Source organism: Strongylocentrotus purpuratus, unplaced genomic scaffold (genome assembly GCF_000002235.5).
Source record: "Strongylocentrotus purpuratus isolate Spur 01 unplaced genomic scaffold, Spur_5.0 spur5_scaffold_20, whole genome shotgun sequence".
NCBI lineage: Eukaryota > Metazoa > Echinodermata > Echinoidea > Camarodonta > Strongylocentrotidae > Strongylocentrotus > Strongylocentrotus purpuratus.
In genome coordinates, this window is record NW_022145606.1 from 26,764,448 (window position 1) to 26,788,879 (window position 24,432).

Here is a 24,432-nt window from a genome sequence, read left to right on the forward strand (position 1 = left end):
GTCCCCCCTACTTCAAACCAGGGGGGATGCAGCCCCCCATCCCCCTGGGATTTACGCCCCTGTATCCAATATTCATAATCATTACACGGATAACAAAATATATCACCTTCATGTCTTGAAAATGTTATTGGGAAAGGGTATTTTGCTTATGAGTTCATTACTCACGTCCTGGCCTGGTATCTGAATAGCCGATCGTGGGTTCACTCTGCCCGGCACCATTTACAGCTGTAACGGTGATTTGGTATTGCGAGTAAGGCTCCAACCCCACTAGATAATTGTATTGTGTGACATTGGTGTTCAATTCAAACTCTGTTGGGGTGGTTTCTGGTGAAGAGCAGGCCAGCTTCTGGTAGAGACTATAACGTATGATATAGTAGTCCGCGGAGCATAGGCTGGATGACAGTGCCCAGCTGACTTCAATTTGTGTCGTTGAAGGTGACATTTGTAGGGCTTCTACACTTGCGGGTGCTGGAAATAAGTTTGAAATATAGATTTTAACGGAATTTGTAATTTGCAAATTAAGTAGATGTGTTTTGGGTATTACAAAATTGAAGATCCGTTCTTAAAAGTTCCATAATAGGAACTTTTAGATTCTGCACGACGAGAACGTGGACTGCCGATTTAAGGCAATGTGACGTCACTGCCAGTGCCTTAAAAGGACGTCACATTGCTGCATTATTGTAGAGCGCTTAGAGACTTCTCACAAAGTAAGTGTAAGGCGCTATATAAGCACTGTAATTATTATTATTGCCTTAAAAGGAAAGTCCGCGTTCTCGTCGTTCATAATCTAAAAGTCCCTACTAATTCAGAAATAACCACTACACTTTTAGCGTAGTGATATAGTCCTGTACATTTTCGTTTATCTTTCCAAGAATAAAGAAGGAATAGAAAATAGACTTCAATGCCATAATGAATGAGCTTTTAGAGGTATTTAAAATGTATTACAGCCCCCAGCGTTATTTTTTGGCAACTCAACGCAAATAAATATACACATACGAACAAAACAAGTATTCTTACAAATCATAGACGTGGTCGCTGACAATATTTCTGAAGAGATCCCTAACTCGTCTTTGTTTCTAAATGCTGCGTTGATGTCATACGTAGTACAATCCTCAAGCTGTCTAATGTTAGCAGTCCCCGCCGTAGTATCAAATGACAAGGTTTGAGGCAAGCCATTTTGTCCATCGGTGCTGACATTGATGTCTAATCCAGAAAGGGCACTACATCCCCATGATTCCTCTCGTATTACCTGTTATCGATATAAATTTGAAAATTGGAAGAATGCACCCATTTTACCAATTGGCACCTAGTAAGTTTAGCATATTCACCGTCAAGCCTTACAATTTTGATATACTCTGACTGGACGAAGTTTCCTTGATGATTTCTAATGTTTGTTGACATTTACGGAATAAACATACGATACGCTGTATCCAAACTTATTAACAGAAAAATAATACTACAAGTACATTACATTAAGGATATAATGTAAATTGAAATGAAATGCGTTTATGAATAGCAAATTGTAAGAAATTCTCTGCATTCTGTGCATATGTTAGCTTACCTCCCAATCCAACGTGATAAATGTTCGACCTCTATTTCTCAAAGACAAAACAGGGGGCTCAGAAGGTGCTGCAAAATTATTAAAACGAAGACATATATGTTTTACATTTTTTCAGTTTATCATTATGATAGAATATTCACGTCATGCACAATTTGTATTGTGCTGTCTAGATAATAGACCAGTTCACGGTTAGCACATGTCCACACTGACCCCCAATATCCACAGATCTTCTAAACATGAAGAGGTTCCACTTTGTACATTTTGAAATAATCACTCCTACAGCGATGGAGGTGCTACGCATATAGCATTTGTTACCCCTTTTCAAAGAATACTTCCACCTGTGTATCATGGAGTGCACTGCTTTTGCATAAATGAATAATGATTACATAACTTTCATGATCATCTTTCTATGTTTTTGTCTCCGTATATTTCACAATTTGGTCTGCTTATCTGCTTATCTACTTATGCTCAGACTGGAACTATGAACTGGCTTATTCGTTAACCTTAAAGATGAAGTTGACTTCTGGTCACGCAATGGCATTGTGAGAAAAAACTAATCGATCAGAAAATGTTGATGTTCTAGATTAAAAGTGGTGTGTACTGCAAGGTTATGGTATCATCAAAATGATACGAAATTTGGCACAGTCTTGGCAAAGTTACAAGCACTGTACACAGAAAGATGTTTAAGGGGCTACACGAACATGTGGCATAACAATCTGTCCCGATTTGTATGTTATTTCATGCCATATTTAGAATATGAAAGCATTTGAAGAGCCATGCTTTTTAGGGAACATCTTTCATCTGATGAACTTCCGCACTTGCATAATAACAATGATAATGCTCACAAATTATGGTTCATATCTTCCGAGAACCGAATCTTTTCTTTAAGGGTGAATTTCACTACATTCAGTTTAAATCTACCAGATCTACATTCGAGAGCGAGAAACTTAGCAAACGAGAACCCTTCAAAAAATTGAATGTAAACTAATAGATCAAGGTCATTTTGAACATCAATGGATTAAGGTTCTTATGATCAAGAGAGAAATGATGATCATTATTATATGCAATAAACTGTACTATTACTGTTATCATATTTCTAATTACTTATGATAATATCGCGGCCACTTTATTACCATTTATGTACAATTCGTAAGCTTGATTGCAAATATTATTGTCAAATTACAACGATTTTGTGTCGCTCACATATCTATCATTATTTGGTAGGTGCATATACTGCATTCATGTATTTATCGTTTACAAAGGGTCCCTGTTATCCATAATGATATCAAATGCAAATGGTTAACAAAATTGTGTAGTAGTTAAAAATTTCTTTCCCTCGAGAAATGACAATGGCGGAACATTTTTGGTAACCGCTAGGTTGAATATTTTGTTTGTAATATTTGTTATACAATTCATGACAATAGATAAATTCCATTAATTAAATTTACTTTACCAACCCATGTTTTCAATGATATTATTGCCCGTAATCCCAATCTTAACCCTAATAAGGCCGGAGGGGGGGGGGGGGCATTATGCCCCCCCCCCCCCTCCACCTATTTTTCCGATTGCTCGGGAACGCATATGGATGTCGTCCCGCCGCTCGCTGACCTTATTCTTTCGAGTCTTGCGCATTTTTAATTTTTTTTCTTTGAAAATCGGACCTACGGTTACAAGGTCATGTGACCTTTTGTCCTTGCATGTCAGCCCGAAAATCGCTCATTTTTGTGATTTATGTACATAACATATGGAAATGTAATTTTCTCTAAAAAATAGATTAAACATTGGTTATTGGGTCTTGTTTAAAGTTAAGGTGGTTGCTTTGGGAGTCAAAATAGTTGAATAGTAGAAAGAAATGAAATAAGAAAACAAAAAAAATAAAATACATATGTTGAAAAAACAGTGAAATACATAAGAAATTATCAAAACAAGAGATATAATGGCCGTAATGCCCCCCCCCCCCCCCGTTCTTTTTAGGGTTAAGTTAGAAGACGTTAATAAGGTCATGATTGAAAAGAGCGAGTGACGTCAAAAAGTGAGCTCCTTCTAGATTACGGCCATCGAATGATGATAATGAGCCAGTACTTATTAGTTGTCACAATAATTATCTACTGCTCTTACCAGTACACTTTGTCCTAGTTCTTGCTACTGAGCTAAACATCCCCTCACCCACTGGCCCCTCTCTCGAAGCAGTCACTCTGAAATCATACTCTGTGTCCCGTGTCAAATTATTGATGGTGGAAGTTGTATCTTTGATGAGATGTCCTGGGGCCTTGACTATGTCATCCTGTCCGTGTGTGTTGTAGTAGACTCGATATCCAATCACTGGCCCATCACCATGATCATAAGTCTCATTCCAGGGTGTCCACCTTATGGTGATCGAGTGAGATGTCATATCTAGGACGATTATGTTAGCTTCAAGAAAGCTTGGAGGTTCTGAACGAAAATAGAATTTAAAAAATGTTCGATGAAGCCATCAAAATAAAAAGACTTTGTATTTAACAAATAAGATGGAGATGTTAGCTACTTGGGAATCCGAACCACCCTAAACGCTCCTGGTTTTGCCTCTCACGAACACCCTGTACCTAGAGTTGGTATATACGCAACTCCAGGAAAGTGAAAGTAAAAGTTGAATCATTGACAGTCCCTGCTAAATTAATTTTAGGATCAATCGGGGTATCCTCATACATATCCCCTTCAAGAACATAGCAGTTTATGTCATAGTATATACGTAGGATGGCATGGAGGAGATGAAGGAGGTTGACATGATACTGATAGACCAGTAGTGCCAATGTCTTCCTGATGTGGGGTATGCTCTGTAATAACCGGCATTCCAGAAGCTGATAAGTGTACGGAAAGGAATGATTTTCATTCGGGCTAATTTAAGTTCCCAATAATGAATTGATTATAGTGTGATTATATTAAATATAATCTCTATTTTAAAGATATGTATTGACTTCAATGAAACTTTGGTTTTCGTATCTATGTTTTGCTTCTTTCTTGGAGCAACGTCAAAAGATGGACTGTGTTAAAGCTGATTTGATTTAAAATATGAAACATGTAATTTCCCATACCGACCCTTATAAACAATTTATCTTTAATCGTACAATGTGTACAACGGACAAATCGCACAATTCATCTGTTTATAAACAATACACATCTTCATCTCATTTAGCAAACCTGATACATTAGTCATTGCCATTTCCATATGCCATTCACTCCTTCTCAGTTGGGTAGTAAGTACTCTTATTCTGAAGCGATATTCTGTGCAAGCATCAAGACCAGTTATTCGTACATCGTTTCGTCGTATGGTCATTGTATCCTGGACATATCTACCCCCACCAGTAGGATCATAGAGATCGACGTCATAGCCATCCAAAACACCTTGTAGGTTTTCACAAGAGGGTTCCTCCCACACAAAGTGCAATGAGCGAGCAGTAGAGGTGTACGACACCGACTCGATGGCAGAGGGTTCTGTGAAGAAAGTCAAAGTGTTGAATAATTAAATAACAACAAAGCAAATGTAAGTAGTTGTAAGAGGTAAATCGAAAACAGAAATCGAACACGGAATTTCGATTTAAACCATAACAAAAAATTGAAGTGTCATTACAGAAAGTGACAATATGTCTCTCATAATTTAGAATCTCATCATAAGGTCATGTAAGGCTTTCCGTCATAACGATCATTGCAATAAAAGTATTAGGCCCTTGGTCTTCCCGGGCATACAGAACACTGCATAGGTTATGCATATATTAGGAAAAAAAACTAATGATTCGATACGTGGTTTATTAAACGGACTTACTTGTCATGTCATGTATTAGAAAATATAGTATTCCATGGCGTACCTAGGGATTATGGTTGAAAGGACCTATACATTTAAGTTTTCTTTAAATGTTGAACAATTACAAATCACATTATGCGGTTTTGCATTTGACCTTTGTCTTATATTTCACAAGAGGCCGATTATAAAATAGGAAGCAAGCAAAGGCATTCTTTTGTTGAAACATCTCTTTATTCATATCTTCATATTTTTCATTATAAATGCCTTAGGGGTTAGTTTTGTTGATGGTTTCTTTTGATCAATCTGGATTGACTAGGTGATCTTTCTTTCTTTTCATTTAACATCTTTTTCTTTATTCATCATTGTATTTTGAATAAACAGGTCATTCCTCCAAGTAATCTTTGCATAAAATTATTCAAACAGAAGTATATTATGTGACAAATTAACATCAGATGAAAAGCAATGCACAAATGTCACATATGTATGCCTAGTCACGAAATTGAATGCACGAAGACATACCACCGTCTGTCCGTCGCGAATTTGAATGCTCTTTGCACGCTTTTCTAAATTGAATGCTCGTTTTGCACGTCTCCGTGACAAGAGTATGAAATCGCATGCAACTAAATAAAATTGAATAACGCAATCAGCTTTTTGAATGTTGATCTACATAGTCATTCAATTTCGCACGAATTTGAATGAACGTAACGTTAATTCGGATGCTCAGTTTACGAATTTGGGCGGGAGAACCTATATTAGCATGTTTGTTTATATACCTCCATCTCGTGTGTCTCCAATAACATTGATGGGTAAGCTCTCCTCTCCCCTTACCACAGCTATGATAGAAATGTTATAAGTTGTATAATATCCAAAGTTTGAAAGGTTTCTTGGGATATCTGTGGAAACTGATGTGACGTTGAGTTCGTAGACTGAAACATCTACAGGAACATCTTGACATGCTCTACGTGAGACGAGTTGATATGATAGCCTGTAGTAATCCACATTGCATTGAGACGGAACACTCCACTGAACTCTTAGTTGATTCCCAGTTGCATATGCGGATGCATTTATGACTATATTCAACACAAATAGAGAGAATATTTTTAATTTTTAATCTTGTGAAATATCGTATATTTCAGGATGGCGATTTATATTCTAGTAGGTTATATTACACCAACCAATAGCCATAACACAGAGAACCAACTGCATGTCTTGCAACACCGTCTCATTACATTTTCATGAACTTCCGAGCTTAATTTTCTCTGTACCTAAACATGAAGCAATATATATTTCTATCTTTGTAAACATTGAACATGTTGTTTTCTTCTTCTATCCAACAGACAGGTATCCTTGATTGCAGTGAGCATACGAATTGGAAGCCTGCCCAAAGCTAGATTATATATTGGGGCGCCTTTAGCATCACACTGCGGTGGACACAAGTGTGAAACAAGAAACAGATTGTATGTGTTTATATTTTTTTATAAATTTACCAGGATCCTTTTCCACTTTTGATAACTGTATTAAAGCTCTCTAATCAATACAGGGTCCACATCTGAACCACAGTCAATTATAGTTATCATTAATACGGCATATTGCTTGACGTGTCTAAATATTGAATACAAAGAGGCTTTCGTACTCAGTAAAGAATCCCCGCCCCGTACTATCATTTTTGTGTTTGAAATTCTTTATGGAAACGTTACAAATATAATGTCGCCTAATAAAACGTAATGACTGAGATTAGAAGAAAAGGTAAAACTGTAAAAAAAAAAAAAAAAAAAAAAAAGGAAAGTTTGTAACGGGGAAATATAATTATCCCTACCTGCAAATCTTTAATTGTCCCGATATATAAAGTCAGGGAAACTTTGGTATAACTATAACAATATGGATATCTCCCACAAATATTACTTAAGTGCGCAGTTTTGGAACGAAATTAATTTAATTGGGCAATGTGACATCACAAGGGTGATTAAAACAATTATTTTCGTTGTACTATATGACACTTACAGGTAACTCCTGTTACACCGATAGCATAAGAATTATTTCCACTATACGGCACATCACGATTGCGGGCATTGATAATCAGTCCGTACATCGTGCAAGCCTCAAGACCATTGAACTCTACTGATGAGTATGACAAGTCCTCATCCAAGTATGTACTCCCAGCCGGTGTCCTACTTCTATCACCATCCTTGTAGATTCTTGGATAGTAGTACCAGATCACTCCATTCGCATTTCTACAGTTGAGAGGTTGCCAGGTGAATCCTAATCGTGTTGGAGACGTCCTTTCTGGATTCACCCTAACATTTGTAATGTTGGATGGTGCTAAAGTGAATCAGAAATATGAGAAAACGTACCTAAATTTGTTCAAACTTGACGTGTTATTCGTTAACGTAGTAAGGCTAGGGTGAAGGTAGAAGGGAACATACATCGCAACCAAACTGTACCATTCATAATTTTGCATAAAGCAAAGGTCTTGAAATTATATTTTGACACCAATGCCTATGTTATATGAAGGGGAACTTAATGCAGATATTAACTGGTAGGAATACCGAAGGGAGTTAACATTTTTTAAAGGGTTTATTTTTTCACGAAGCGCACAGCTCCGAGGGGAATGGTGATCACGAGTTAAAATTCTCCCTTGCGAATTGCTAACCGGGAGGCGAATTTGTTTTTCCCAAACAAGTTTGCCAATGCTAATATATCCGGTCATCTGATTGGCTAATATGTTACGTCATTAGCAATGACGTAACCGTTAGGGTGAGTGATAGGGTTATAGAAATTATGCAGAATCACTTTTCATCAACCCATCGTTGGCTCAATCGGTAAGGACAGCGTGTTACTAATGTCACTTTGCAGTTGACTTGAGGGTTCATATCTCAGTTTATTCAGTTTTTTTGCCTTCATAAATAGTGAGGCAAAGCTATAAATAATCAAATTCTAATTGTTTGTGACCTCTTTCCAAGCTGCTAATGACGTAGAACATATCAACCAATCAAAAGAACGGAAATATAAGAAATTGCAAACCTGTTTGGGAATAAAAATTTCGCAACCGGGAGTGATAAAAGGATTATTACGACCCTCGCAATCGATATCACGTGACGAGCTTTGGACCAGTCACAAATTTGTTTCTGTATATTGTATCCAACTTTCATTATCATTACACGGATAACAAAATATATCACCTTATACATGTCTTGAAGATGTTATGGGGAACGGGTATTTTGCTTATTAGTTCATTACTCACGTCCTGGCCTGGTATCTGAATAGCCGATCGTGGGTTCACTCTGTCCGGCACCATTTACAGCTGTAACTGTGATCTGGTATCGCGAGTAAGGCTCCAACCCCACTAGATTGTATTGTGTGACGTTGGTGTTCAATTCAAACTCTGTTGGGGTGGTTTCTGGTGAAGAGCAGGCAAGCTTCTGATAGAGACTATAACGCATGATATAGTAGTCAGCGGAGCATAGGCTGGATGACAGTTCCCAGCTCACTTCAATTTGTGTGGTTGAAGGTGACGTGTGTAGGGCTTCTACACTTGCGGGTGCTGGAAATAAGTTTAAAATATAAATTTTAATGGAACTCGTAATTTGCAAATGAAGTAGATATGTTTTGGGTATTAAGAAAATGAAGATCCGTTAACATACACGTAATGATGGCATTTAGAACATATTTGACTACCATGTACTTTTAACATTGTCTCGCATTAAGACGTGAGTTCTTAAAAGTTAAATAATGATTCTATAATAACCACTACACTTTTAGCGTAGTGATATAGTCCTGTAAATTTCTTTGATAAAGAAGGAATATAAAATAGAATACCTTGCCATAATGAATGAGCAGTATGAGGTATTTAGAATGAATTACGACCCCAGCGTTATTTTTTAGCAACTAAACGCAAATAAATATACAAATACAAACAAAACAATTATTCTTACGTATCATAGACGTGCTCGCTGACAATATTTCTGAAGATATCCCTAACCCGTCTTTGTTTCTAAATGCAGCGTTGATGCCATACGTAGTACACTCTTCAAGCTGTCCAATGTTAGCAGTACCCGCCGTAGTATCAAATGACAAGGTTCGAGGCAAGCCATTTTGTCCATCGGTGCTGACATTGATTTCTAATCCAGACAGGGCACTGCATCCCCATGATTCCTCTGGTATTACCTGTTATCGATATAAATTTGAAAATGGGAAGAATGCACCAATTTTACCAATTGGCACATAGTAAGTTTAGCATATTCACCGTCAAGCCTTACAATTTTGACATACTCTGACTGGACGAAATTTCCTTGATGATTTCTAATGTTTGTTGACACATACGGAAGGAACATATATCCAAACTTATTAGCATAAAACATATAACAGGTACTTCAAGTACATTACATTAATGGCATGTAGGGCATTTGCGACCGTTATAAAAGCGCTCTTACGAAAATATGAAACGCATTTGTTATTTTCAAATTTAATAAGCAAGTTTTAATTATTGATATAATGTAAATTAAACTGAAATGCGTTTATGCATAGATAATTGTAAGAAATTATGTGAATTCTGTGCATCATTCTAACTTACCTCCCAATGCAAAGTGATAAATGTTCGACCTCTATTTCTCACAGACAAAACAGGGGGCTCAGAAGGTGCTGCAAAATCATTAAAACGAAGACGTATAAGTTTCATATTTGTAATTCAGTTACTGGTCAGTATACCTGTCTTGCCACCTTCAAAAGATCACTCAAAACTCACCTTTTCCCCCAATGATCTATGTGATATACTTCCTGTACTGTACTTTCTTGTCCTCTTTACATATATTTGTATTTGTAAGCGCTATGGTACTTATTGTTTTTAGCGCTCCTAAATATTCGATATTATTATTATTATTATGATAGAATATTCACGTCATGCACAAATTGTATTGTGCTGTCTAGATAATACACCAGTTCACGGTTAGTAAATGTCCCCAATGACCCTCAATATCCACATATCTTTAAAACATGAAGACATTTTGAAATAATCCCTCCCACAATAATAATAATAATAAATTTAATTTATATAGCGCTTAATACAAATGTCTCTAAGCGCTTTACAAAGATATTACAAAGATACAACGATGGAGGTGCTACTTCCACCTGTGTTTCATGGAGTGCACTGCTTTTGCATAAATGAATATTGATTACAAAACTTTCATGATCATCTTTCTAGTTTTTTTTCTCAGTGTAGTCTTGGTAAAGTAACAAGCACTGTACACAGAAAGACGTTTATGGGGCTACAAGAACATGCGGCATAAAAATCTGCCCCGATGTGTATGTTGTTACATGCCATATTTAGAATATGAAAGCATTTGAAGAGCCATGCTTTTCAGGTAACATGATTTATATGATGTTCTTCCGCACTTGCATAATAACAATGATAACGCTCACAAATTATTGTTCACCTCTTCCCAGAACTGAACCTTTTCTTTAAGGGTGAATTTCATTACATTCAGTCCAAATGTACAAGCTCTACATTCGAGAGCGAGAAACTTAACAAACGAGAACCATTAAAACAAATCGAATGTAATAGATCAAGGTCGTTTGGAACATCAATGTATTAAGGTCCTAATGGTCAGGAGAGAAATAGTGATCATAATATCCAATAAACTGTACTATTAATTTTATCATATTTATAATTACTTATGAAAATATCGCCACTTTATTTCCATTCATGTACAGTTCTTCAGCTTGATTGCAAATATTATTGTCAAATTACAAGAATTTTTCTTCGCTCACATATCCATCATTATTTGGTAGGTGCATATACTGCATTTATGTATATATTCTTTACAAAGGGTCCCTGTTATCCATAATGATAACAAATGCAAACGGTTAAACAAATTGTGTAGTAGTTAAGGATTTTTTTTCTCTCGAGAAATGACAAAGGCGGAACATCTTTGGTAACCGCAAGGTTGAATACTTCGTTTTTAATATTTGTATACAATTGATGACAATACATGGATTCCATTCATTGAATTTACTTTACCCACTCATGTTTTTAACGATATAATTGCCCATTATCCCAATCTTAAGTTAGAAGACGTTAATAAGGTCATGATTGTAAAGAGCGATTGACGTCAAAAAGTGAGCTCCTTCTAGATTACCCCCATCAAATGATGATGATGATCCAGTAATTATTAGTTTTCACAATAATTATCTACTGCTCTTACCAGTACACTTTGTCCTTGCTCCTGCTACTGAGCTCAACATCCCCTCACCCACTGGCCCCTCTCTCGAAGCCGTCACTCTGAAATCGTACTCTGTGTCCCGTGTCAAATTATTGATGGTGAAAGTTGGATCTATGATGAGATGTCCTGGGGCCTTGGCTATGTCATCCTGTTCGTGTGTGTTGTAGTAGACTCGATATCCAATCACTGGCCCATCACCACGATCATAAGTCTCATTCCAAGGTGCCCATCTTATGGTGATCGAGTGAGAGGTCACATCTAGGACGATTATGTTAGCTTCGAGAAAGCTTGGAGGTTCTGAGCGACAATTGAATTTGAAAAATGTTCTATGAAGACATCAAAATGTAAAGATTTTGTATTTAAAAATACGATGGAGATGTAAGCTACTAAGGAATCCGAACCACCCTAACCGCCCCTGGTTTTACCTCTCACGAACACCCTGTACTTAGAGTTTGGACGCAGCTCCAGGAAAGTGAAAGTAAAAGTTGAATTATTGACAGTCCCTGCTAAATTAATTCTAGGATCAATCGGGGTATGCTCTCACATTTCCCCTTGAAGAACATAGTATTTTATGTCATAGTATATACGTAGGCTGGCATGCAGGAGATGAAGGAGGTTGCCATGAGACTGTTATTTAGACCAGTAGTGCCACTGTCTTCCTGATGTTGGGTAACCTCTGTAATAACCGGCATTCCAGAAGCTTATAAGTGTACAGAAAGGAATGATTTTCATTCGGGCTAATTTAAGTTTCCAATAATGAATTGATTATACTGTGATTATATTAAATATAATCTCTATCTTAAAAATATGTATTGACTTCAATGACGCTTTGGTTTTCGGATCTATGTTATGCTCCTATCTTGGAGCAACGTTAAGCGATGGACTGTATTAAAGCTGATTTTATTTGAAACATATAATTTCCCACACCGTCCTTTGTAAAGCAATTACTCTTTAATCGCCAATTGTGCAATGTGTACAACGGACAAATCGCGCAATTCAACTCTTTATAAACAATACACATCTTCGATCTTATTTAGCAAACCTGATATATTAGTCATTGCCATTTCCATATGCCATTCACTCCTTCTCAATTGGGTAGTAAGTACTCTTATTCTGAAGCGATATTCTGTGCAAGCATCAAGACCAGTTATTTGTACATCGTTTCGTCGTATGGTCATTGTATCCTGGACGGGTCTACCCCCACCAGTAGGATCGTAGAGATCGACGTCATAGCCATCCAAAACACCTTGTAGGTTTTCACAAGAGGGTTCCTCCCACACAAAGTGCAATGAGTGAGCAGTAGAGGTGTACGAAACTGATTCAATGGCAGAGGGTTCTGTGAAGAAAGTCAAAGCGTTGAATAATTAATTAACAACATAGCAAATGTAAGTAGTTGTAAAGAGGTCATTCAAAAACTTACTTAAACCATAACAAAAAATGAAGTAGTCATTACGGAAAGTGACAATATTTATCTTATAATTTAGAATGTCATCATAAGGTCATGTATTAGGCTTTCCGTCATAACGATCATTGCAATAAAAGTATTAGGCCCTTGGCCTTCCCGGACCTACAGAATACTGCAGAGGTTATGCGTATATTAGGAAAAACTAATGATTTGATACGTGTTTTATGAAGTGGAATTGCTTGCCATGTTATGCATTACAAAATCTAGTATTCCGTGGGGTACACATAGGGGTTATGGTTTAAAGGACCTGTAAAATTGTTCAATGTTGAACAATTACAAATCGCTTTATACGATTTTGCATTTGATCCTTGTCTTATATCTAACAAGAGGCTGGTGATAAGTATAAAATAGGGAGCAAGCAAAGGCATTTGCATTAATATGTTCTATATTAGGGCGCGACAATTCGGAACCTGAAGGAACATACGCGATGAGCAAAGCGATCAAGCTTCAGAAACTTTCGCATTGAATACCTACATTTAAAAAAAAGTATGATGCTATTTATTCTGCAAGTTTAGGGTTTACATTATAATCATATTTTCTTTCTCTTTATACTCTTTCTCTTTCTCTTATTCGCTTTTTGTTTGCGCTCGCTTCAAGTGTCAACCGAAGCACGCACCCCCTCTGCCCCCTCCAGTCTCTCCTCCGTAGATAGCATGATTGTTTATTTACCTCCACCTCGTGTGTCTCCAATAACATTGATGGGTAAGCTCTCCTCTCCCCTTACCACGGCTATAATAGAAATGTTATAAGTTGTATAATATCCAAAGTTTGAAAGGTTTCTTGGGATATCTGTGGAAACTGATGTCACGTTGAGTTCGTAGACTGAAACATCCACAGGATCATCTTGACATGCTCTACGTGAGACGAGTTGATATGATACCCTGTAGTAATCCACATTGCATTGAGACGGAACACTCCAGTGAACTCTTAGTTGATTCCCAGTTGCATAAGCGGATGCATATGTGACTATATTCAACACAAATAGAGAGAATATTTTTTATTTTTAATCTTGCGAAATATCGTATATATTTCAGGATAGCGGCTTGTATTCTAGAAGGTTATATTACACCAACCAATAGCCATAACACAAAGAACCGCATGCCAGTCTTGCAACAACGTCTCGTTACATTTTCATGGATTTGCGAGCTCAATTTTGTGTACCTAAAGATGAAGCAAAATATATTTCTATCTGTGTAAATATTGAACATTGAGTATTGAGCATACGAATTGGAAGTCTGCCCAAAGCTAGATTATATATTGGGGTGCCTTAAGCATCATACTGCGATGGACTCAAGTGTTAAACAAGAAACAGATGTTATATGTTTATATTTTCTTATAACTTTATCAGGACCCTTTTCTACTTTTGATAACTGTAAGATCTATAATCAATACAGGGTCCATATCTGAACCACAGTCAATTATGATTATCATTAATACAGCATATATTGCATGACGTATGTAAATATTGAATAAAAAGAGGCTTACGTATTCAGTTAAGAATCCCCGCCCCGTACTGTCATTTTCATGTTTGAAATTCTTTATGAAAACGTTACGAATTTAATGTCGCCTAATAAAACGTAATGACTGAGATAGGGAGAAAATGTAAAATTGTAGAAACGACACTTTGTAACTGGGAAATATAGTTATCCCTACCTGAAAATCCTTTTTTGTCTCGATGCCTATTGACATATAAAGTCAAAGAAACTTTGGTATCACTATATTAGAATGTGGATCTCTCCCACAAATAATACTTAAGTATGCAGTTTTGGAACGAAATTCATTCAATTGAAGTAGGTCAACATAACAGGGCAATCTGACATCACAAGGGCGATTAAACCATTTATTCTCTATTTTACTATTCGACACTTACAAGTAACTCCTGTTACACCGATAGCACGAAACAGATTTTCAACATAGATCACATCACGGTTGACGGCATTGATATGCAGTTCGTACATCGTGCATGCCTTAAGACCATTGAACTCTACTGATGAGTATGAAAAGTCATTATCCAAGTATGTCCTCCCAGCCGGTAGCCCAACTCTATCACAATCCTTGAAGATTCTTAGATAGTAGTACCAGATCACTCCATTCACATTTCTACAGTTGAGAGGTTGCCAGGTGAATCCTAATCGCGTTGGAGACGTCCTTTCTGGATTCACCCTAACATTTGTAATGTTGGATGGTTCTAAAGTGAATCAGAAATATGAGAGAACTATCTAAATCCGTAAAAACGTGACGTGTTATTCGTTAATGTATTAAGGCTAGACTGAAGGTCGAAGGGAATATACATCGCAACCAAACGGTACCATTCATAATTTAAATGAAGCAAAAGTGGCACAGTGAGCGTTTTTTTTTCAATAAACACCCCCCCCCCCTTGAGCAAAAAAGAAAACGTAGATTTCTGGTCACAAGTATTTTGTTTACTTAATTTTTTTAGCCAGGGGAGGGGGGGGGGGGGGGGGGGGTGAGGCACTATTTTTGGGGGATCCCTTAATACCAGGGGCGTAGACAACGGGGGGGGGGGGGGAATGAGGGGGATGGCATGCACAATCATCCCCCCCCCCCAGGTTTTGGGGAATGATATTTGCTTACTTAATAAGTCATAATGATGATAATAATAGTAATAATAATAATGATAACAATTATAATATTAATAATAATAATAATAATTATGATGATGATAATAATAATCCTCATCATTATTGTAATTGTGTTTATTGTTATTAGCCGCATTCACACAGTGAAAGCCAATTCAGACGGTAAAAAAAAGAAAATCTTACAAGTATTTTGTGGTTATCTTGTGGTTTGGAAACCACAAGATAACCACAAGATTAAACAGGCGCGGATCTACGGGGGGGGGGGGGGTTTAGGGGGTTTAAACCCCCCTTGGGCGGCCCAAAAAACAAACAAAACAAAAAAAAAAGAAGAAAAAAGAAAGAAAAAAAAAAGAAAAAAAGAAAGAAAAAAGAACGCACGCTGGAGAGAAACCCTTTCAAGTGCAAATATTGTGAGAAGATATTCAACTCATCTGGTAACTTAACCAAACACATGATAACTCTGGATATAACTGTGTATTTAACTGTTACTTGATTTAAAAAGACGTTATCATGCACTGCTTTTTATGGTCTCCATTGTGTTAATAGATGCCAGGAAAACATCACTTACGGGGTTCAAATAAACACCCAAAAAAAAATCGGCTCGCCGCTTCGCGGCTCGTGGACGATGCTCTGCATCGTCATTATTTTGGTCAACCCCCCCCCCCCTTAGCAAAAAGCTAGATCCGCCCCTGAGTCATCCCCCCCCCCCAGGTGTACGAACCTGTCTACGCCACTGCTTAATACGGTACCGCGCGGTAAAAAAAATATATGCGTTTTCTTGGTCACACATGCTTACAGTATTTATATTTGATAGAGACACAAGGGCTAAAATAAGTTCATTACTCACGTCCAGGCCTGGTATTTGAATAGCCGATCGTGGGTTCACTCTGCCCGGTACCATTTACAGCTGTAACTGTGATCTGGTATCGCGAGTAAGGCTCCAACCCAGTTAGATTGTATTGTGTGACATTGGTGTTCAATTCAAACTCTGTTGGGTTGGTTTCTGGTGAAGAGCAGGCAAGCTTCTGATAGAGACTATAACGTATGATATAGTAGTCAGGGGAGCATAGGCTGGATGACAGTTCCCAGCTGACTTCAATTTGTGTGGTTGAAGGTGACATTTGTAGGGCTTCTACACTTGCGGGTGCTGGATATAAGTTTAAAATATAAATTTAAACGGAACTTGTAATTTGCAAATTTAGTAGATGTGTTTTGGGTATACACAAAATTGAACGAAAGTTAAATTTAACAAAGTCCTATGAAGCCATCAAAATGTTACGACTTTGTACTAACAAATATGATCGTGATGTTTTAAGTTGCGTAATATTCCAAGGTTGAAAGGTTTCTGGAGACATCCGTGGAAACAGACGTGACATTTAGTTCGTAGAATGAAACATCTATTCCAGGAACATCTTGAAATGCCAATATGTGAGATTGGGAAAGTTGGGATGTATGATAGAAGTGCGCCTGAGAATAGAAGTTATAGATAGATGGCGAAGTACAAATGCCTAATATTTGTACCACTTGTTTTACTATCAGTAGTAGTAGAACTGGAAATAGTAGTCATAGTACTAGTTGAAGTAGTACTTTCTCTCTCTAAAAAAATTGAAATTAGTATTATCATTATTATTTGTTGCTCGCAAATGAGATTCATTTACACGTTATATATTTTTTTTAAAGGAGCTGAGGTTTTCTGCCTCATATTTTAACACGCTTTTATTCTTATTTTGACTTATAAACCCATGTGAGCTTACGTGTATCACAGCCAACGTCCTGAATGGGGGAACTTCGAACTGTAAAACAAAACGTAAAACGATAATAAACAAGGAAATGATTAGGTATTTTAGACGAATGCATTCGCCCCCTCGTTCAATGAACACATGTTGTCTACACACGACAGGGTTTAAATTTACCACTATGCGAGAAACAATAAGTGTTCAAAATATGATGCTTTTAAAATAAAGCTCTTAACTGGAGAGCACGTACTTGTGAATATTGTAGAAGTACTTCCAGTTCGTCTAACAAATTATGTGCGGAAATCTTAATCTTAATACTAGATAGAAGAACGAATGAAAGACAAAAGCAGGGAATGCGTTTCAAATGATAACTAACTGCAAATCTAGTCACGAATTAGCTGAAACTAATAATCTATTCAATCCAAAAACGTGATTATAGATTTTTCCCTTTTGCTTTGACAAATGCAATAAATGGATTTTGGCTCTTCAATCGTGATGTTGTTTTTTTGTGATAATATTGTATATTAAATTAATATAAAACATACCAATAAAATAATTCCTATAAAAACGGACTATTCGAGAATAAAAAATCACCTTGACAGTTGACACCAGTCCAACCTTCTTGACACACAGTCCCATCAATGCATTCTCCTGTATCCTTGGCACAGAAGTTACGTGGAGAGCAATGGCACTCTTGCAAACAATGAACTCCATAGGTCCCCGGTTTACATTCTTTAAAAATATCACGGGGATTGATAAAGTAATAGATCATAATGAATATCATTATTATGAGGTAGGCCAAATGTGCTATTTAAACATAATAATTTAACATTGAGGAGTAGGAACAAAAGCCCATGTTGTTGACTTGATATTTAATTTCTAGAATAAATTCAAACAAATCCTAACATATTGCTCCGGTTGTCTCATTTTCGCCAGCACAAACGTAGCTAAAGAACGTATATAGCAGACGGCAATCGGCGGATCAGACGACACTTGATAGTGATTTTGTATGTGAGATTGTTTTGCTAAATATAAAATACAAGAACCTTTTTCCATATATTTAAACTATCATTGATATCTGATAATTTAACAGTTAGTAAAATAAACCTACCAAACTACATAATACAAAGAAATACTTGACTGAAAGTAGGGGCGTTTGATGTGGTGCACAATTGCACCCCTCTGTTAATAATCGAATAGTCCATGGTGTGTCATGAATATTCATGTTTTTGCTTACCTCGGCAAAATGTTTGCCTATACTAAATGTAAAAAATTGCGGCGGGGGGTTGGCTGAAGTGGACATAATGAACCAAGCAAAACTGATCTATGATAAATCATGCTTGTTATCCTTCATGTGCTTGACCTATTATCTTACAATCGCGTGGTAAATTGCGTCCAAAGTTCGACTTGTTACACATGCGTTATATATGCAATGGCGAGCTTAAATTCAGTACAGTGTCGAATAAAGTACCCAGATATGTTTGATATGCGCTTTTCTACATGTATTTGTAGAATAGGCCTTTTAAAAATTATTTATACCTATTTGATTCAAACAGGGCCGCTTTGAAGGATTTAAATAGAATCAATATAGTTTATAGTACATGGGTTTTAAAGCAAAGGCATTTTGTACATGCATGTTGTTTTAGGTATGCTACATTCTGCCCTTACAGAATTTGGCTAGGAAAATGCTTTTGTTGGACAGATTTGTATAGCTCCTTGCCAAAAAGTGGGATGGGGAAGCGTAATCCTTTATAATCTCGAATATTGTCAATTCGGTTTTCCTTCCTTATTATCGAGCACAATTTTCAAAGGCTACGAGCTTGTACATTAATGGCTATTTAAAAATATTTATACGGAAAAGCGTTCATGGCTAACCAGCTCTTCCTCATATATATATATATATATATATAACACTTGTACAAACATTTTGATTATAAAATAAAATCTCTTTTATATTCGCTTTTCGAAACACGGATAAAGGAATTAATATCCCTTGGAAAAGAATACAAATATTTGTTTTCAGTTTCATGATGACAGAATAATGCAAACTAAAACACTTTTACTTCCAACAAAAGCATCACTTGTTAAGAGATAACAAAACTGAGGTTTTGATGATGACAGAATAATGCAAACTAAAACACTTTTACTTTCAACCCAAGCACCACTTGTTAAAAGATAACAATATTGAGGTTTCGAATGGCAGAGTATATTCTATTATCGAATCTCTTTCATCATCAAAGAGGATTATAGCTCAGATATTATGATGTTACCATGTTTCTTGATACGCACTAAAAGCATTACTTTCAAGATACGCTATTCAGGATATACTTGTGCTTATTTTAAGTTCAGCTTTCACTAAATTAAAGGAAGCATAAATCAAACTGTGCGGAAATGTCATGATCATAGAAGACTAGTTGGCCTTTGAAAAACATTTCTTTGTAGACAATTTAGTTCTTCTCATTACATGAGATGCGAGGTCACACATGGGGCGGCCTCTCTTTCAGTCTTGAGAATCGTATGGTTTAACCCATTCATTAACTACAAATACAAATATATACGTTCTTCGTCACACATGTCTTTCGTATTCAGTTTTTGCTAATAATGAAAGTATTCTTTCATGTCTTTCCTCGTTATATACCTTCACTTTACGCATGAGAATATATAATATCACAAGCAGTAGAGAGTAATAACCTCTCCACTTCAATCCAATACAAATATTTGCCGGAATAGACATTCCAAGAACTGTTGAAATTTACATGTACATGTACATTTATGAGTAATCCAATGTTCCTCGCGTATTTTATTTCTTTCAAAATAATGTATTTAAGAGGTCTCTTGTGGTGAAAATATTCGCTTAGGGATGATTCCAGAGTTTGATTTACATGACTCAAAGTACCTGTTGTACAATCGATTCCCATGAATCCTGCTGCACAGGTGCATCCAAAGGGGTCTGGTAGGCAGAAGAGTTTACCCCGACACCCTGGACTGTGATCATCTCCTGAGGAATCACAAGCAAAGCTGCCATCCTGCCCAAACCGGTTGCTGCCCAGGACTTAGGATAAAGTGACAATAAAGAGATAAGGATACAAGTGCCTTCTTGATAATGTTTCATACGTAATACGGTATCAACATTGACTTGAGTTGAGTTTGATTTGCGTGATAGCGGCTATATTGAAAAGAGTTTAAGGTATTGAACGATCAAGAATGCTGTTTCATTATCCAAGGGTTTCATCGACTGAATCTTATTAATGAATGCTTAGGCCTATGCTGTTATTTGTTTCACTATACGTAAATTTTAGAGTATTGCAGATTTAACTTTATTTCAAGCATGTATTTTACATGAAATCGGTATTTTCATTCACATCACAAAATATTGAGCTGAATCTAAGAAATAAAATGAGTATGGCGTGTGTAAACAAAAAAGGTGTGGGGGGGGGCACAAGTTCATCCACTTTGATAAAAGGTCATCCATGAAACTTAACGGTCGAGACCTTATTTGTGTGTGTGTGTATGTGTGATTAGAATGTAATCCACCTGTACCCCCGCCTTGTCTATGCCAATGTCCCGAAGTGCAGAGGACCCATAGAAGTGTAACCTACCGTGTTCACATGTTGTCCCGTTGAAACCAGGAGGACATACACACTCTCCTGAGTCTGCATCGCACTTGCCTCCATTCAGACACTCGGTACAGTTGTATTCACACTCAGATCCCCAACGATGAGCTGGGCATCCTGTTTGATGTAAACCGTATTAGTATTTCAAAGTGGATAAGAATCCAGCATCTAAACAATATCAGAAGTAGATAACCGATATGCCAATATGCATCGACATGCCTGCATTCTAACTTTCTATCTGTAAATCCCCCCTTACACATACAACATATAACACTTGTCAATATCAAATTTTCAATATGCTGATATTATTGCCTTTGTTTAAAGGGAAAAGGAATCTATACAAACAAATGCCATGTTAGTATGGAAACAGCTGTGAAAATACGCTGACATCCACAGAACATAGATACATTTTTAGGACCTTTCGGATTAATTTCACTGATATTTCGCTAAAAGCAATAATGTAGAATTGTAATTACTTTTGTTGCAAGTTCAACGGTCATGTTGGAAATGAAAGATGCTTCGTAATAACAGAATATGTAAGATACATGTACGGATAGGTAAGCTATCAACTTACTGATGACATGAAGAAGGAATATTGCATTTTCTGCATCCAATCGTTTTCCAGCAAAACACTTATATACCCCAGTTTGGTTTAGTTGCACGTTCTCCAAAGTTAGACTCTGCCTTCCATCACTGCCATATATCTTTTCACCATTAAACCGCCATTGGAGGTCACCTTTCGTCATGTTGGTGACAACTGCGATTCTTACATCTTCCCCGAAATGGACAGTCAAAGTTGGCCGTTCAGGCAAGACTGTCGCTGTAAAGTAAATTGGAGCATGATGGGAGATATATACCCGAGAAGAAAAAAGATCATGAATTGTGGAAGCAACTTTGGGGGGGGGGATTTTCAAAATAAAGTCATTTATTGTATAGGCTACATCTGAAGCCGCTGGTCGACTGTATGATATGTATAGGCGTTTAAGCATATGAATGGTGTTTTTTTTTCAATCATAAGCACATGAACGCTTGATGTTTAGTACTGAAAGTATAGAAATCATCAAATCTAAAAGTCAAAACGGGGTACCCATATGGATACATGAATAGGCTTATATGTACATATTTTGACGATTTTCTTTTACAATCATTGTATTGAAGGTGTCGTGGTCTAGCAGTCGCTGAAGTACATAGTACAGAGTCATAAACATGTCACGGCAATACTTTCTTTGGCAAGACATTTCTATACATTTGCCAGTCCCCCTCCCCCAACTATGAAATGTATAGGTACCCGGTGGGAATAATTCCTTCAGTGCTTGGGGGCCTTGTCATGGTCGCCCGGCTGAAGGGGGGGGGGGGGGGAATATTGAATGGCCTCGTAAAGAACAATATTAAAATTGACGAGGCTACCCGAGGCAATGGAAGACCATATTATCATATTACATCAGGTAAGGGAATGAGTAAAATAGGTGCTCAGGAAATGCGTTTTGAGTCAACAATTTTTTAAGTGATATCATTGCCCGATCACTTCCCCTATTTTAAACAGGTTTTTGTATTAATTCCATTTTTATGTCAATTTTCTCCTTCAATATTAAGTAAACCTGTTCCCATACCAATTTCAAGAAGTAGGACAGTGTAATTACATGAAATTGCTATTACCCTAATTTTGTTTTTAGGGACCGATAAAAGACCGATTACAGACCCAGTAAAACAGCTTTATTACTAAAACTGGTCGGTTTTGAGTTGGTTTAGCGTTGTAACCAAGGTATTCAGCCTCTCGATTTAACAGATATTTATACTCGCCATTGTGCATCAAGACAACAGTTGAAGTATTACGTGTGGTTCCTTTATATTTGAAAGTTGCATTGAATGCTCCTATTGCCCTGGTTCGGTTAGACTGTTCGAAGATAAGTCTTCTTATTTGTCGACCTTCGTCTACTGTGCTGCTATATTTTGGGAGATTAGGAGTATCAATGGTCCGGATAATTCGGTCGAACATGATATGATCTCTGATGCTTGAATCTTTCTGTCCCAGGAAGGCGCCGATATATTGATCACGTGTGTTGCGAGGATCCAGGAGTGGGTGATTGGTCACTAAAGTCAGGTCTACGACGTAACCTAGAGGCATCAAAATAAAATTTTCAATCGTCAATTCGGGAACCCCACTGGACATAAGCTCTTGAACTTTCGAGGGCTAACGTGTTCAAGCTGACTTAATTTTGATCTGTCATTCTAGTATAAGGTTGTATGTTGGAAGCTCGGCGAATGAAAATCAATCAATCAATCAATATTTATTAGCATGCACATCTCAGCGGACTACGTAGACTATAGTTTTTAGGCTTCCGGTCCTAAATGAGGGGAATCTCTTTAACAGCATCCATTATATAGGGCTTAAGCTAAATGGGAAGTTACATAGTAGCTAGTCTGAATCTTTCATTGAAATGCTCACAGAAAGATGCTTTGACCAACAATGGACGTATTATAGTTTAGTACATTAATATTAAAGATCTCTCCCCCCCCCCTTCCCGATTAAAAAAATACATATACTCCTAGATTATTATTCATATCGCCATTGCAGATTATTACCTGTTCAAATACAGCTTAAAATGTGAAGTAAAATAACTTTAAAGTTTATTTGATAATTACGGCGCGCGGAGGTGTTGCATCCTCTTTCTGGGGAAGGTTTTCTCTCTTGCTCATCAATTTCGAGATATAGTGTTAAACTTGTTATAGATATGACGAAAAAGTAAAATTTTGTATCAACTTAAAATACCTACGTGCTCTTTTATACACCGCTGTAATTGGCATGTTTTGTATCATAGGCCTTAATTAAAGTAAAACACCCACTGACGTATTGCACAATGTCAATTTATATCAATTCTTCTCAATTGTTTTCACCTATACAAATTGTAAATCTTCTGAAGAATATAACAATGTCGACAAAGCAGATATAAAGCAGATATGTTTCTAACCAGTGTCTTTCTATTTCCTGCATAATGTATTTAATGTATGCAATGTAAAGGGGTGTAGTGTTTGTTAGGGATATGAAAAGGTCTGACCATGTTACCTTCTAATATGTCGTACCCTAAACAGGCACATGTGTATATTAGTATATCAGAAGCTACTTGGATCGAGATACATTTCATAATGATTCCAGGGGGGGGGGTGTTTCACAAAGATCCTAAGTAGAACTTAACACTAAGCTGGACTTAAAAATTATGGACAGCCATTTAAGCCTTAAAATGAAATATATTCAAAAGCAGAAATTCAAGTATTTTATACTTTTTTTTATAAATTCCACATCAAGAACATGAAATCTCCTTGATGAAAGAAAATATGAATGATTTGAATCAACATTTTATGCCTTTCAAAATAACTTTTACAAAATATTTTCAAAGATGCTAACGGCTTTCCATAATTTTGAAGTCCAACTTAGAGATAAGTTCAACTTAGGATCTCTGTGAAA

At 36.8% G+C, this 24,432-nt stretch overlaps 1 protein-coding gene across 1 annotated transcript; it reads right to left on the reverse strand.

Annotated features, from left to right (window-relative positions):
• Positions 1-11,519: 11,519 nt before the first annotated feature.
• On the reverse strand, positions 11,520-16,740 carry LOC105444598. The gene is made up of 5 exons (XM_030993804.1): positions 16,467-16,740; positions 14,890-15,207; positions 13,689-13,748; positions 12,759-12,890; positions 11,520-11,851 (listed from the first exon to the last, which is right to left on the reverse strand). Exons 1-5 carry the CDS (start codon positions 16,738-16,740, stop codon positions 11,520-11,522), a joined length of 1,116 nt encoding a protein of 371 aa, XP_030849664.1.
• Positions 16,741-24,432: the final 7,692 nt, after the last annotated feature.

Excerpts from the sequence above, each read along its gene's own strand:
- LOC105444598 (XM_030993804.1), bottom strand. The coding sequence starts at position 16,740 with ATGTCACCTTCAACCACACAAATTGAAGTCAGCTGGGAACTGTCATCC. Across the intron at positions 13,749-14,889 it reads CGGTGTAACAGGAGTTACTT|CCGTGGTAAGGGGAGAGGAG; the intron begins GTAAGTGTCGAA and ends TTTCTATTATAG. Across the intron at positions 11,852-12,758 it reads CGATCTCTACGATCCTACTG|AACCTCCAAGCTTTCTCGAA; the intron begins GTGGGGGTAGAC and ends ATTGTCGCTCAG.